General features: G+C 46.8%; 1 protein-coding gene across 2 annotated transcripts in view; it reads right to left on the bottom strand.

The window, feature by feature from the left end:
• lrmda (leucine rich melanocyte differentiation associated) overlaps positions 1–15667 on the bottom strand; it is a 187293-nt gene that overhangs the window by 18346 nt on the left and 153280 nt on the right. For both annotated transcript variants that reach the window (XM_062463438.1, XM_062463439.1), the window contains exon 7: positions 2697–2781. In XM_062463438.1, coding sequence (XP_062319422.1) covers positions 2697–2781 — 85 coding nt within the window. The remainder of the gene's footprint in view (positions 1–2696; positions 2782–15667) is intronic.

The raw sequence follows: 15667 nt of genomic DNA on the forward strand, positions 1-15667 counted from the left end.
ACATACCATTAAATATAATTGCGCGTGATGAGTGACAATTCCCTGCAGTCTAATAAGTAAATGTCACGACTGTAGGATGTACAGTACAGTAAAGCCGGGCTCAGTTTTAGGGGCAGTCTGTACGGAGCAAACCAGCTTCAGACTGGGTATCTTCCGTGGGATGCTAGATTCTAGATTTAAACCTGAGCTGACAGTTAAACCCGGGCTGAGAGTTCAACTGGAGAGGACAGTACTGGTGCGGTCCTCAGGCCTTCCTGCCAGACCGGTGACACAACTCCACTCTGTGTCACATCCTCCCCAGGACACGTTGGAAACCCCCCTCCATCCCTTCCTCTCCCCCTCCAGTTCCGGCTCGGGCCTTCCTGCGACCTGGATCTCGCCGTCTCGCCTTCTAACCACCGTTTCCTTCACGAGGGTTGCTGGGAGACCAGGGCGCTCTCTCTCTCTTTCCCTTTGCGTGCTCCTCTTTTCAGACCGTGCCTTCTCCCACCCCCCCTCACCCTCTCTCTGCTGAACCCTGCGGTCCAGCCATCCTGTCTCCCCCTGGACAGGGCCCTGACAGGGAGCTCCAGGCTGCTGTAATTAACAGGCACACCTGGGCTCCGGGGCCTCCACATGATAGGTGATATCGAGGAGGGGGGACCAGAGAGAGGAGCGACTATGTTCTGTCAGACCTGCTACTGCCCCCTATCCAAAACTGACTGGGAAGTTACCAGTTACTGCACCTAAAACACCAGTGCCACAAAGCACTACTGTGTACATGTCTAACACTGAACAATTATCATATGACTTGTGTAATTGTTCAGTGTTAGACATGTACACAGTAGTGCTTTGTGGCACTATATATATATATTATATAGGCAGTGGGCAACAAAATCGTTTGGCTTGCTGTGGCGTGTCGACGAACACAGGGGCGTTATACAGTATGTGAAAGGCTCCCACACGTTCAGCAAATAGAGTAGGCTTGGAGCGCGTAGATAAATAAGCGCGCGTCGCTGTGTAGGCTAGAGGCGGAGACATAAAGAGGAGGTGAAGGGCGAAGATGAGCGCAGTGTTATCTAAGGCTGCAGCGCCCGCACCGTAAAAATAACAAATGGCGACTGTCACCGGCACCCAGATCTAAGAGGGGGGGGAAATATTTCGCGTGTCAGGTCCGCTGACCTTTTAATGGACTGTTCTCTGCTCCAGCTTGATTTTGACGAAGCACAGGGGCTTGTCTCACTGCCTACGTCACGTGAAATCTGCTGGTCAACCCTTTGTGAAATAGATCTGTCCTTGGCACAGGGGAGTGGGGATGTGGGAGGTTGGGATGCATGAAATGGATCGCTTCAGCTCCACTGCAGAGAGCAGGCCAGCACATCGCACACGCACTGTTTAGCATCGGAGAGACAAAGAGCACGGTTAATGTCTCAACCGTGCTCTTCGTCTCACAGATGGAGCTGAAGCGATCCAGAAGAATCCCTCTGTTTGGTGCATAGTTTGGGGTCGTCGCCTCGGGACTACCCGCAAGACGGAGCAACATATACGCACATCCAGTCCCATTTGACGGTTACAGACCCACTAAGCTAACTAAAGAGGGGAGTCAGGTGGCTGAGAGGTTAGGGAGTCGGGCTAGTAATCTGAAGGTTACCGGGTCGATTCCCGGCTGTGCAAAATGACGTTGTGTCCTTGGGCAAGGCACTTCACCCTACTTGCCTCGGGGGGAATGTCCCTGTACTTACTGTAAGTCGCTCTGGATAAGAGCGTCTGCTAAATGACTAAATGTAAATGTAAAGACACGTAGAAATGATAGCACTGTTTGTCTGCCGCCTATGTGCTCCTACTGTAAATACAATTCAAATGGACTGTATGGCCGTTAAATAAGTACGATTTTAGTTTAACAATACTTTTCTGTTGTAACAGAGTAACTAAGTAAGCTTTAGATCAAAGATCAAATCTGATTTAATTCCTCTTTGTGGTCTATGGATACAAAATGCAAATACAAAATAAATTACTAGATGTAATTTCTTCTTTGGTGGATTAAAACAGGCCTAATCAATGGCTGGTATCAACAGATCATGGAGGTTTCTTCTAAAGACACTCCCACTCATATATTCAAATCAATATCAAAACCTAAAGTCAAACCTAGATTACTCAGATGTACTTTGGCATGTGTAAGCGTATCCATGAGATAAAACAAGATCAATACAGAAACACAATTATTATCTCAACTCCAGACAACTCTCTCTCTCTTGTCCTTCTGTATGGAAAGTCTATGTTCAATCTACACAAATTCAGACGCAAGTTCACGTTTTATGCTGAATGTTAAACTTACTGTGGGATGCTAGATTTGGGGTTTAATGCTTTAAAAATGTTAATGACTTTTGAACTGTAGAGGAAGTGTGTACCTCTCCTGTAAAAAGGTGAAATTAGATTTTGTTTGTCTCATTTAGTCAGTTCTAGAAGGCAACGGGAGCGATATTGATACATTACAATGTACATACACGATACACCCGTGTAACAAGCAGCGATACCAAAGTTTCCTGGATCATCGGCGATCACCTGGGACTCAACATTATTCAATGCAGGAATTTGGCATGCATTTTCTGTGGAAGTATAGGTTTGTATCACTCAATTATACTCACCTTATCACTTAGCGAGGACGCACATTGTTTCCGTATTATATACAAATATATATAAAAACTAATAATAAGTACCTTTGTGGTTCTTGCCATCCCTGGAGCCTCTGGGTAGGGGTGTGTATGGCATAGCGGTGGTCTCTGCACCAAGCTCTCCTGGGGCCTGGAGGACCAAACCAACACACATAATCAGTTAAGCTCTTACCAAAGCAAAACCAGAAGAAGAAAGAGAGAGAGTGATAGAAAGAGAGAGAGACATTTCATGGCCATGACCAATTGTCATAAATTCCACCAGAGTGGGACAGGATGCGTTGGAGCACTATTGCTGTTTTATGGTGGAGAGTGGCAGGGCAGGTTTTCATTACGCTGTGTGGAGGCAGCTGGGAGCGGAGCTACGACCCTGGCTTTAACGCCCTTCTGTTTAGGGGAGTGTGTGTGTGTGTGTGTGGGGGGGGGAGGGTCAGGGGAGGGCCCCGCATCACCGAGCCATGACCCAAGGGACGGGTCACCTCAAGGTCAGACGCCACTCATTCCAACAGGCCTTAGCGCTGCTGCTAGCTGGCGTTAATGCTATGTGGGGCGATGCAGGCCAACAGGTGGCAGGAAACACCCGCTCTGCTAACTGCCCTCCAGATGGCTTCCATAGACTGCTTCCCTTATATTATACAAATACGGGGTGTTGATAGATAAACAATGAGTGATGGATTCGGGCTGAATGATTGATGTGGCCCCAAGCCGTGACTTTCAACAGGTCACAAAGGTCAAGGAACATTTGTACTTGACAAAAGTACAGGAAGACACAGACCAAGAAAGTCCTGCTCTTAGCCGTAGCTTTCAAAACAGCTCATGAGTTGTTGTTTTTTTTCACGTTTTTTTTCCCAGTTGTTTTTTTCTTTTGTGCACTCTCAAGGACCAAAACATCCTCCTTCCTACTCCTTCGCCTTTTAGCAGCCTGAACAGGCAGTTCATCATGACACAGCGATATCTGATGCCTTCGCAGAAATACTTTCCTCCCCTACAGGAAGGAATACACTGGACCTTTAATCATAGCAAGAGACCAAACTGACAAATACATATTAGAGACGGTTTAGAGCTACATTTCTTCTCTTCTGCTGTTGTTGTTGCTCTACAGCACCATGCATAACCTTGAGAAATGGGGTGGTGGACACTCCCTAAGTGAAAACATATTTTTCATTGGCAAAGAGAGCACAATGAATTGATAATGATCCCATAATGTGTTCCGATAACATCGCTGAAATAAATTATAGTCGGGTCAGCATATTGGGCTGGATTACACAAAGAACCCAAAGGAGCAAAGAACAAAATATGACTAGAAAAAAATATGTTCTAAAGAAGCAACAATGTTTTAAATTCTGCTTTGGAGGGTGATTTGGGAATGTGGCCTCGAAAATGTGCTATCCTGGGCCAGTATGATTCAAACTTAAATGCAAGTTTAGAAGAACTATAAACCAATTTAGGAAATGTGTCCCAGTATGCAGTACATGTTATTTTCCCACACAATAAGTATGACAGCGTGGGGGTCTCTGACTTTCCCTGGTGTCAGCATTGTCCCCTATCTCCTCCTCCTCTCTCAAAGAAGGACATGTTGAGTCAGTGTAGCGCACAGACTCCACTACACAGGGGAGTCATCCATGCACTGGGTGGTTGATCTGAAGGGGAGGTTGTTCTCCAGGGGTACGGCTCAGAAGGGTCTGGGAGCCCCCCCCCCCCCCCCCCCCCCCCGTGCCCCTAGCCTAACTCATTTCCTGGCCTGCCTGAGAGATCAGAGGCCTGGGCCCTCCACTGGCCCCACAAAGCCCCTCCTAATCCTGCTGCTTGTCCACAATTAATCTTCCCAGTTGCCACATTATTAACACCACCACCCACAGACTTGGGGAGGGGGGGGGGGGTGCTGGGGGAGAGAGGGCAGGGCTGGAGGGTTGGCTGGCTACGGACACAGGGCTTGTGCCCTCCAACCGCACCTCCCTCACCCCGAAAACAGGCTGTCGGGGGATGTCTATTCCAGAGGCTCCCCAAAAGTGGCCTGCTGTCAACATCTGAAACCACCCCCTGTGTCTCCACCTCACCTGCCAGCACCATGTCTTGGGGGTCAAATACCGCCTCCACGCCCTGATCCCCCTTCCACCACCATCCCAACCCACCCCTAGAACATGAATCAACCTGATCTTCCACTTCCTTCCTCTCTCCGCCCACTTCCCAGGCCCCTCCCCCCTTATCCACCCACTCTCCAAGCCCCTGCTTTCCCTTTTCTCAGTGACCCGTCCAGAGACAGAGAGAGAGCAGCGAGGCCTCTGATGGGAAAGCCTATGAAACAAACCCGGAGAAGCCTCAATCTGAATCGCAGCTGTTATCAGGGCCTTCTATCCCTTCTCTTTCCCTCATTCTCTGCCCCCCCCCTCTCTCTCTGTCCCTCTCTCTCCATTTCCGTCTCCCTTTCACCCTGCCCCTGACTGCCTCTGTCCCCTCTTTGTCTTTTTCTTTCTCCTTCTGCCTCCATCTCTCGCTCCCCCTATCCATGTCTTCTCCCACCTTCATATCTTTCTTCGTTTCCCTCACTGTCCCTCTCTATTTCTCTGTCCTCTCTCTTTCTCACTCTTTCTCTCTGCCTTTTTTTTTACCCCTTCCCTCCCTCCCCCTCCCTCCCTCCCTCCCTTTCCCTCTTCCTCTCCCGCCCACACTCTTTCTCCATCTGTGTAAAACAGCCCCTGGAAAAGTGCGCCCAGGCTTTGATCACAAGCATTTTCGATTTTACACAAGCATAATCAAAAGCCGACTGCTAGTCCCGCAGTGGACTCATTCACTTAGCAGGGTCACTGCTAACATATGGTAAAGAGATCTGGAGGAATTTGGGTCTATGTTTACTCTGCATTAATATCGCCATTTGCAAATACAGGTTAGCTGTAGAGAATGAGAATTTATTTTTTCCTTGTGGTAGCTACTGTCTCCATGTACTGGAACAGTGATGTACGATACCTTGAATAGTAAAGGAACGCATTTGAAATGTTGAGATAAAGAAGAGGATCAAAGTGGGTGAAGATTGATTTATCGTGACCCGAGTTTAACATCTATATAGAAGACCTTACCAGACAAACACTATTGGAAGCTAAGTCAACGAAAACACATTTCCAACTGCATGTCATTACAGTAAATATAGGGACATTTTTGGTGACATATTTGTCAAGTAAAGTGACATTGTGAGCTGCAATACATACATTGTGAAGTACTAATTTCCTATGTAAAAGAGGCCTGTTTGATCCAATAACTCCACACATCACTTTTGCATTTCAATTCACATCAATCAGCAATTAGTTTATAACAATTGACACATACTGTATTCCAGTACCATTCCATGTCTTATTCTATGTTTCTTTCTGTCCGTCTGTCTGTCTTTCCCTTTCTCTCATGCCGCATTTGTTGTGGTGGTACCTACACTGAGCAGAGGGGGGTGCTGCAGTGTCATCGAACTAGAGCCTTCCTCTCACCTCCTCCCTCTTTCCTATCTCTCTCTCTCCCCCTCTCTCTCCCTCTTCATCTCCCCTCTCTCGTCTGTGCTGTCCAGAGAAGTCTGCTCATCAAGCCGAGTATTGTTTTAATTTGCCGGGCCCGGGGCATATGCTGAGTGTTCACATCATTATTGTCTCTGCGCTATGTGAGTTATCACCACAGCTTATGATAATGCGCCAACAAATTTACAGGCTGGGGAGTAGGCTGAAATCTCTGATAATGACTCTACACAGAGGACAGCCGAGAGTCTCTCCTCCCAATGGGAGCTCCACAACTGGAGGGTGGTGGTGGTGGGGTGGGGGGGTGGGGATAGAGAGAGGGGGGAAAAAGATGGAGGGGAGCTCTGTTAAACGTCATAATGAAAGATGACTCCCACAGTGGATTGTACATCACAACAGTACTGGCTGTCTCCTCTCTGTCTGCACGGCTGTATGAATAAATGCCGATAAACCCAAAGGCAAATGGGGATTATTGCCTCTGAAACAGAGAAGGAAGAGAGACGGGTATAGAGGGAGAGAAAACAAGGTGATAGATGGATCACAGGAAGAGCATGACCAAACAATGTACCTCTACCAACGTGAGGGAGGCACATTGGACTCGATCTTCTGCAGGTCTGGGGCAACTTCAGGTGAAATGAAGCCACAGGCCTGTGGTACAATTAAGAGTAGAGTGCAGAATTGTGCTGTTCCACACCAGTCCTATCAGAATGGGACTGTCGCACCGAGAGCCAACACGGAGGTCAGTCGGCCATTGTATGTCCATGTCTGGGGGCCCAGTGGTGCTCTGAGACCGTCATCCCTGACCCAGCTGGCCCTAACCTCCCTCCCGCACCTCACACCCCCTTCCCCCACCCCCCTCCTAAGACTGACCAGCAATACAATCTAATTACAGCAGCGCTACAGAGGGAGACCAGTGTAAACACCAGCACTTTTTTTTTTTTATCTCCTTATACATCTGGACAAGTAGACAAAGTGCTAAAACGAAATAGATGTGGCCTGACAGCCACATCAAAGGGTTCAGCCAGAGGCTTACTGCTACTTAAGGCACAGGAATGTTGTTGCTAAGCATCAGCCCGCAACCTATCAGGGTGCAGAGAGGGCCTTGTCCTGCCTCGAAGTAGACAGGGAGATGGGCAAAGAGGGGAAAAAGACAAGAGGGAAAGGGAGGGGGGGGGAGGGAAAAAGAGAAAGAGGGGGGGAGAGGGAAAGAGAGAGCTGACAGTGAGGGGAGGCTAGGGACTCTATGAGATTTGTGTAGCTTAAAGCAATTGTTAGAAGAAACAAGCTCTCTGTTTTGTTTTCTCTTGACACCATTCCTGCTTTGTGTGCTTGCAAAAGACATGTGTAAAGATTTCTTTTGATATGTTTTCTCTTTGGGTCTATATCAAAATATTTCTTTTGTGCGCGTGTGTGAAACTTTTTTTTCTTCTTCTACTTGTCTCTCTTTGGGCACTTGTGTTGCGTTCTGATGATTTTAGAGATCACAGTAGACAAAACTTGTAAACTTATTTGAGTCAACATTTAACGCTGCCCTGACATATTTATTTCTTCTGTAAAATAATTTGTGCCTCATGTATCTAAAGTTAGGGGTTACAAATAATAATAAGGAAAAATGAAAAACCACCAAAGATTAAATTGAAAACCCAAAGATTACATTTGAAGAAAAAACTAGCTGATTAATCATATAACTTTTATGGCAGTCTGTATGGCAAAGAGGGTTGAAAATAGCAACAAACTGCATTTTAACAATTGTAAATGTTAAGATACTATTTAAATCTTGTTCTCAACGTAACTAATTGCATTGCTGATGAAATGAAGCACATGTGCAGGATTTTAAAATCATGTTATTGTGCATTTACTTTGACTTATACTGGAACATTTCAAATGGTGAAAATAAGTCTGGGAGTGGGAACAACTACGGTAAGTACTTAAGAGATAGAAAAACAGAAAGGTTTATGGTTTTGACCTTCATAATGGCATTTCTTATGTGTAGGGAAAGATGGTAATGTGTTTTAAATTGCTATTGTGTGCCTACCATGTAATAATTCTGTTTTCTTAGGTAATGGCATCGAGGAGTACATTTGAAGTGATGGTGCCTGCACTCGTGGGTAGTAAAACAGTCTCCTCTCAGCAGGAAGAACGCTGAGCGCACCTTTAATGATTTACCAGTTCTACTCGGATGAACTTGCTCTGAGTAAATGCATCATATGATCACAGATCACAAGTGCAACTGTTCTGGGATTTGGCTTGAGGCGTGAGGCAGGGGGTGGAAGCACTAGCAAGCCCCAGGCCACCGTTTTGTGTACAAGCTCAGGGTTGGACAAGAAAAGGTCGGGCACTTGGGGCAGTTAATCGCCCGTATCCGTAGCCTTCAGATGTTGATAAGCCCACGTTTAGCTTTTTTTTTTTTTTTTTAAGTTGAATTTTAAAAAGCCACCTGACCTTTCATTTGAATGGCTCTCAGAATAAGCATCGTGAAGCTTATCTAAACCGGAAACATAATCCTTATTACAGTGTACAGAACACAGTCAGGTACACATGAGAGCCAGCTTGAGGCTAGTACTTATTTTGGTATGCTCACGCCGTGACCTTTTCCTCTTTGGTTTCGACGATCTGCATGGCATTTCACTGTGCTATGTCGATATGATACGTAGTCTGTAAGATTATACAAATTATAATAGTTTGTGGTTTTATTGAGACAATTGTTTACAAAATCATGTGTCAGGATAACTCAGTCTTGATATGTATCTTGGCATGTTTTTAAAGTCCATTTGAAAGCTCACAGGGTTTTCCAGTACCCCAATTTCACATGACCATTGTAAACATTATTCAAAACAACCACGAGTCCATTGCCAGAATACTTGCTGCAACACGTTCTGCTGAATTTAAAATGTACCTTTTTCTGAATCTCTTGGAATTTCACTTCCCTGTATCCTTCATGGCTTCCCAGTACAGAAACACACACGAGCACACACAAACACACAGACACACACACACAAACAGACTCAGAAGTGTGACATATCATGAGGCTTTCTGTTCCGATTAGGGGCTGTAGCTAACGTCAGGGCTGTTTTCAAGAGTGTGGGATGTTTAATAATTGAAGAGTCTCCGAGCGGGCCTGTCACACTGGCTTGTCTGGAATGTTTTCTACGCAATTAGACGCCGGGAGACATTTGAAGAGGACCCACAAAAAGAGCCACGAAAAAAGAAAAAGTGACATGTGAACTTAAAGGAAATTAGCTCTTCACACGAGTGAAATGTGAAGGTTACTTAGCAATGCTTAACTCAGACTGTGCCTGTGTGAAGCGTGTATTTGACTCAGCCCTGCTATGAAGGCTGCGATTTTCTTTACTTTCAGCGAGCTTCAGTCAGGAAGATCACAGAGGGAATGAAAACTAATTTTGACTCAGGGCGTACGGGAGGAGGAGGGGGAGGGGGGGGAATCGGAGACGTGTCGAAATAATGAGATCTCTTGATGTTTTCTGGGAAGATATGAGATGATGGAGACAGATGCACAAATCACAGATACACCCAAGGACATAGACACACACAGGAGGAACATAAACACACAACTGCACAACTTGGCACACACACACACACATCAACCACACACACCACACGGCAGACTATTAAGCCTAGCACTGCACAAAGATGAGGCCGACCTACATGACATAAATATTACATACGGTATGGATGTACACATACTCCAAATACAGTTCAAACAGAGTTATGTGCACACTGGGTACTTGAAATGAATAGCATACGACTATGGAACCACATCTATGTTTGTGACATTGTTAGAATAAAATCAGCTCTACTGTCATCCATGCCCCCCCCCCACCCACCCCAACCTTACAGTAACCCCACCTCCCACCCACCCCAACCTTACAGTAACCCCACCTCCCACCCACCCCAACCTTACAGTAACCCCACCTCCCACCCACCCCAACCTTACAGTAACCCCACCTCCCACCCGAACCCCACCTTACAGTAACCCCACCTCCCACCCGAACCCCACCTTACAGTAACCCCACCTCCCACCCGAACCCCACCTTACAGTAACCCCACCTCCCACCCGAACCCCACCTTACAGTAACCCCACCTCCCACCCACCCCAACCTTACAGTAACCCCACCTCCCACCCGAACCCCACCTTACAGTAACCCCACCTCCCACCCGAACCCCACCTTACAGTAACCCCACCTCCCACCCGAACCCCACCTTACAGTAACCCCACCTCCCACCCCCCCTTACAGTAACCCCACCTCCCACCCCCCCTTACAGTAACCCCACCCCAATCCTCAGGTTCCATGCAGCCATGAGAAGCGTCAGCCTCCCAACGTATCATAAGTCACAGCCGAACGAGCCACATCCGCCGAGAGAGAGAGAGAGACAGAGAGAGAGAGACAGAGAGAGAGAGAGAGAGCCCTCAGCGTGCCCTGAAAGCTGTATCATTACTGCCACGTCATCTTTATGGCAAGGAGCAATGCCCAACACTCTAATTACACTGTAACTCCTCCGTTTAGCCAGACGGGGACTGAACAGCAGACAAACAAGCAGCGTTCAAAAGGCTGAGCTCTAGTCTCAGGGTGCAGGGTGGCCGTGCCGGTGGCTGCTGCTGCGTGTCGTTTTTCTCTAAAAGCTCAGAGGAAGAGATAGGAGGAGGTGGCCCCTGCACTGCCCACCCTTCCTCCTCTCTGCCCCTCCGCTCTCCAGCCCCGCCTTTCCTTTTTCCCCTCACCCCTCCACACCTCTTGCCCTCCCGTCCCCTGCATTCCCCCCTCCCCTCAGAAGGACTTATGAAGGTGAGTGGCCGTGTGACAGGGCCGGGAATAAAGAGACAAACCAGGGGTAAAAAAAAAAAAAAAAAGAATAAAAATAAAAAGTAGCTGTCTCAAACAGTAATTGCACTCCTTTGCTGAGCATGCTTTCAGATATATAAACCTGATTTACTGTCGGCCTCGCTGCCACAAATCAGGGGGGGGGGCCCTCGGAGAAACACTTGTGCTATGAAATTGTTTAATCTCATCAAGTTCTGCTTTCACAGCAGGCCATAAATCACAAAGTCTTTGTTATCATAGACCTCCATGAGTGCCTCGGAGGCAGGCAATGGATCGTGGGTATATATAATCTTGACTGAGCAAACAGCGGGGTCTGAGCCGGCTGAAATACTTTCATATTAGCCGCGGTGCAGCTGGCGGAGCACAAGCGCCATGATGGATATCTCATTTCCTGTGCACGGCATCCATTTCCTGCAAATTACTACAGCATAAATTTTGTGACAACAGTAATGGTCAATTAATTAAGTTTTAGAAAATGCACCCTTGATTATGTTTGGCAGGCTTCTTTTTTGGGGGCTAAGGAGATGTACCGCAGAGGACCTGTTCAATAAACGGGTTTTTAACTTCGCCGTAAAAGGCAGTGATACGATACCTGCACGGAAGCTGTGTGGAAGACAAACCGTTGACAGATTTGAATAAGAGATCATTTATGGGAAACCGCCTGAGGGGGTGACAAGGCCGGGGCGAGGAAATAAAGTTTATTACTGACAAAACAAAATGTCCGCCAAGCCCTGACTCTGTTTCATCAAAGACATGTGCGAGAGAAGGGGGTGGGGATTGGGGGGTGCTGGGGGGGGGAAAGAAATCATAGAAACACCTTTGCTGTTTAAACCCCCCACACACACAATAAACCGTACATGTTTAAGAGGCCTGGCTATCTGAATGAATAATTCATGAAGTACCGCAGGAGTATTTATTTGGCCCGGTCGTTTATTAAAAGCTGAGGATCCCACATCGGAAATCAGCCGGGAGATATATCTGTGTTTGGGCTGCGCAGCAGTATAAATCAGGAGGTGTAATCACGCTCTGAGCGGCCTGCTGGTGACCCCGCGTCGAACTAATGACACAAGGATATCCAAGCCCTCTTTTCCTCTTCCTGGGTTGGCGCCCCCACCCCAGTCACAGGCTTGGCTGAAGAAAGGCCCGTCTCAGACAGAGGAGCAAGACCCTGCCGTGTCCTTTCTTCCTGTTTACACAACACCAAGTTTCAGCAAGAGGGCTACACAGAGCTGCTAGGCTAAAGTGGAACAAGTGATATTCTCTTTGCCGTCACGAGAGAAAAAAGGACTCATCAAAAGTACACTCAGATGCACGTCATAATAAGCCATTCACCAACCAGTTGTTTGGGGTAGAGGGAGATGCCCACAGTCTAGGCAATGCCAGTCTGGTCTCTCTCAGAGCACAGGCGTTCTCCACTAGCTAGCAGGCTCTTGATTTATCATGTCTACTCCTAGCAGGCTGTCCTCTGATTAAGCCTGTGGAACTTTGTTTCACTCTCCTCTCTCTTTAATCTGTCTCTCAGTGAGATAAATTAGCCACTGCCGTGCCAGTTCCCTCCTCCCTGTCCTCTCCCTCTCTCTCCCTCTCTCTCTCTCTTTGCTTTTCTCTCTGTTTATCTCTTCCGTCTGTCACACGTTGAGAGCAGAGCAGACACATCTGCTCCTCTGACACTGCACGAGATAGGCTTGGCTACGTCCCTGGTCAGAGCTAGAGAAAGAGTGTGTCTGAGAAGGAGTGCGAGTGAGAATGTGTGTGGGTGGGAGAGAGAGAGAGAAAAAGAGAGAAAAAAGAAAGTGAGTGAGTGTGTTTTTCCTCCCTCCTTTCCTCCTTGACAACGCTCTGTCAAACAATCCCCCCCCCCCCCCCCCCCCCCGCCCCCTCTGTCTGGCCGGCCTCATACACTCTGTTGTTAGCTAATAAATCAGCCCTTATTTATGATCTGCGATCTCTTTTCTTTTCCTTTTAATGGCGACACGTTTGTGGGTGAATTAAAGCAGGCTTTTATACACTAGGCTGGAGGCCAGTGTGGGGCCGGGACCACTCTGCCTGTGAATGTTTTCTGTCCACCCCCACCACCACCCCCAACTCCAACCCCCCCCCCACCCGGGTGCTAAATCACACTCATTGTCAGCCAGCGTTAAGCTAGTGTGCGTCATTGGGGAAAGCAGGAAGCACAGGGCATAATTCTGTCCATCAGCCTAATTTATTATATCGGTAGCTTTGTAATCTCTGCCTGATAAGTTATGGGGTCTGACAGAAAGGAATTTTGTTTGAAGACAAAAGTGTTCATTGGGATTTTTTTTATTTTTTGGGGGAGGAGGGGGGGGGGGGCTGTCCTGGCCCTGTGTGTCCAAGCGCTCCCATATTTTAAACTAGGGAAGTAGAAATCTATGTGGTAGCTCCCTGTTTGGATACACACATCATCTCTTTGTCTATGTATTTACAGTGCAGTGTGTAGAATATAAACGTCTGAGGGGTGGGGGAGGTGTTATCCAAGGCCCAAATGTGAGGCCCCCAACACAAGGGCAACCGGTGCATCTGCTTTGCAGATCCTGGACTTGGCTCCTCTACATGCTACTGAATATAAATCAGGTCAGGCATCTCAATGCTGGCCTTGACTTCTGGAAGGGCAGCAACTCTTTAACATGGACTAGATTAAGGCCTCAGCAGAATCATCTATCACAGAGAAACAGCTCTCAAAGTTCTTTATGGGTAATGTAGTATCGATGTGCTGCAAAAACCTGGGATGGTTAAATGCATACTATAGGTCATTATGGAGCGTAATGATCCAGCAAACAACCATTATGTAGTGTTGGATATAACTCAAAAACAAAGATTGTGTAGTGTCTTGTTTTAAGAGTTTTAGCATTACATTTACATTTAGTCATTTAGCAGACACTCTTATCCAGAGCGACTTACAGTAAGTACAGGGACATTCCCCCAAGGCAAGTAGGGTTAAGTGCCTTGCCCAAGGACACAACATCATTTGGCCGGGAATCGAACTGGCAACCTTCAGATTACTAGCCCGATTCCCTAACACCTCAGTCACCTGACTCCATTACAATGAAGTAGCCAAATAATAGAAATGCTCTGCGGGTATACAGTAGTGTTGCAAGATAAAAATTCCCCTTCAAAAACATAGACAGAATAAAGCCATGCGCTACAATAGTAATCTTGTCGCAGTGTTGCATTGTTCCCATGGCCAATGTAAACAATATTAGCTAGTGAGTGGCAGGACAAGACAGAAAAGAGCAAATCAAAGCCGTCAATTAGCCTCTTCAATATGCATGTCTTCCAAAACAGGGGTCTGCTTTGTGGGTTTAACTCAGCAAAGGCAGCGGGCGGTTTACAAGAAGCTCACAAAGTGGATAGAATTGTGTTTAGCATAAAAGGCAACACAGACGGAGAGGACTTGACAATGAAACCATATCTCCCTGTAGCCTTTTCAACAAGGTGCATTTGCATCAAGCCACTAGCCCCGATACGTAAAATAATCCTATAAAATGGGGTCTTGGCCAATCAGAGAGCATCATTTGGTTCTCTCTATAGCTCTGCAGTTTAGCATCAGACAAAGGAGGGGGGGGGGGGGTCTGAAAGAGACATCTCATGTCATCACCTAAGAGAGATAATAGAATTGGTATTTGATCACACACACCCTCTCTTGGTCGCTTGCACAGACACACACACACACACGAAGGCATGAGCATTCGCACACTCAGACACACACTGGCAGAATCACACACGCACACACACACACACACAGACACAAACACACACAGTCGTCCTCCTTGTAATACACACGTGAAAAGAAATCCTGTACTTCAGTACGATAGCTCCTCTTTGCTTTCAGGGTTTCATCTCAATAGCTTTTTTATCTAGGCACTTCAATTTGCAAGCCTAGCTGGAAGGCAGCTCCTCCTGATATGTTAATTGCAGGGTACTTAAGCGCTAAAAGATTAACATAAAACCCTTTGGAAACAAGCTAATAGTTTATGATAATTTGTGCATGGCCTTTGTCTGTCTATCATTACATTGCCTCTGGCAGTAATTTTATCAAGGGGCTGTAAAATATCATTTAAACAAGTTCACTTGCAGATAATTAATACCAGAAACGATATTATTCAATTGAGCTACACTGGCACAATTAACAATACGACAACTGAGCTATAATTAAAGTATTTTATTTTATTAACCTATTCATTATGTTGTGTAAATGTCGACTGGGAAGAGTTTTTTCTACCCTACCCTTCCCACTGAAGCTGTCATCAGGGCAATTAGAAGACGGCCCACTTGTCTCCCCAGTCAGATCTGCTGATTACAACTTTATCAATTAGCAGGTGTCCGAGTCGTTAGTACGCCTCAACACCAGGAGAGGCCTCAGCGCAGAGGAGAACCACCGGAACATGGACTCTGCTGAGGAGCACCACCGGAACATGGACTCTGCTGAGGAGCACCACCGGAACATGGACTCTGCTGGGAGGTACAATGTACCTACTGTAGACATGAACAATACCTTACTCATTTGCCGGAAACGAAATACAGAGGCTAATGTTTTTGTTGCCTGGATTATGAACCATTAGAAGATTTGATTGAATGGAGAAGGTAGAGTGTGTGTGTGTGGGAGAGGGGGGGGGGACTGATCTGACCGTTCCTATGCAATATTACGCTGACATGATTCCAGAGA

This window comes from Osmerus eperlanus, chromosome 6, assembly GCF_963692335.1.
Source record: "Osmerus eperlanus chromosome 6, fOsmEpe2.1, whole genome shotgun sequence".
Classification (NCBI taxonomy): Eukaryota; Metazoa; Chordata; class Actinopteri; order Osmeriformes; family Osmeridae; genus Osmerus; species Osmerus eperlanus.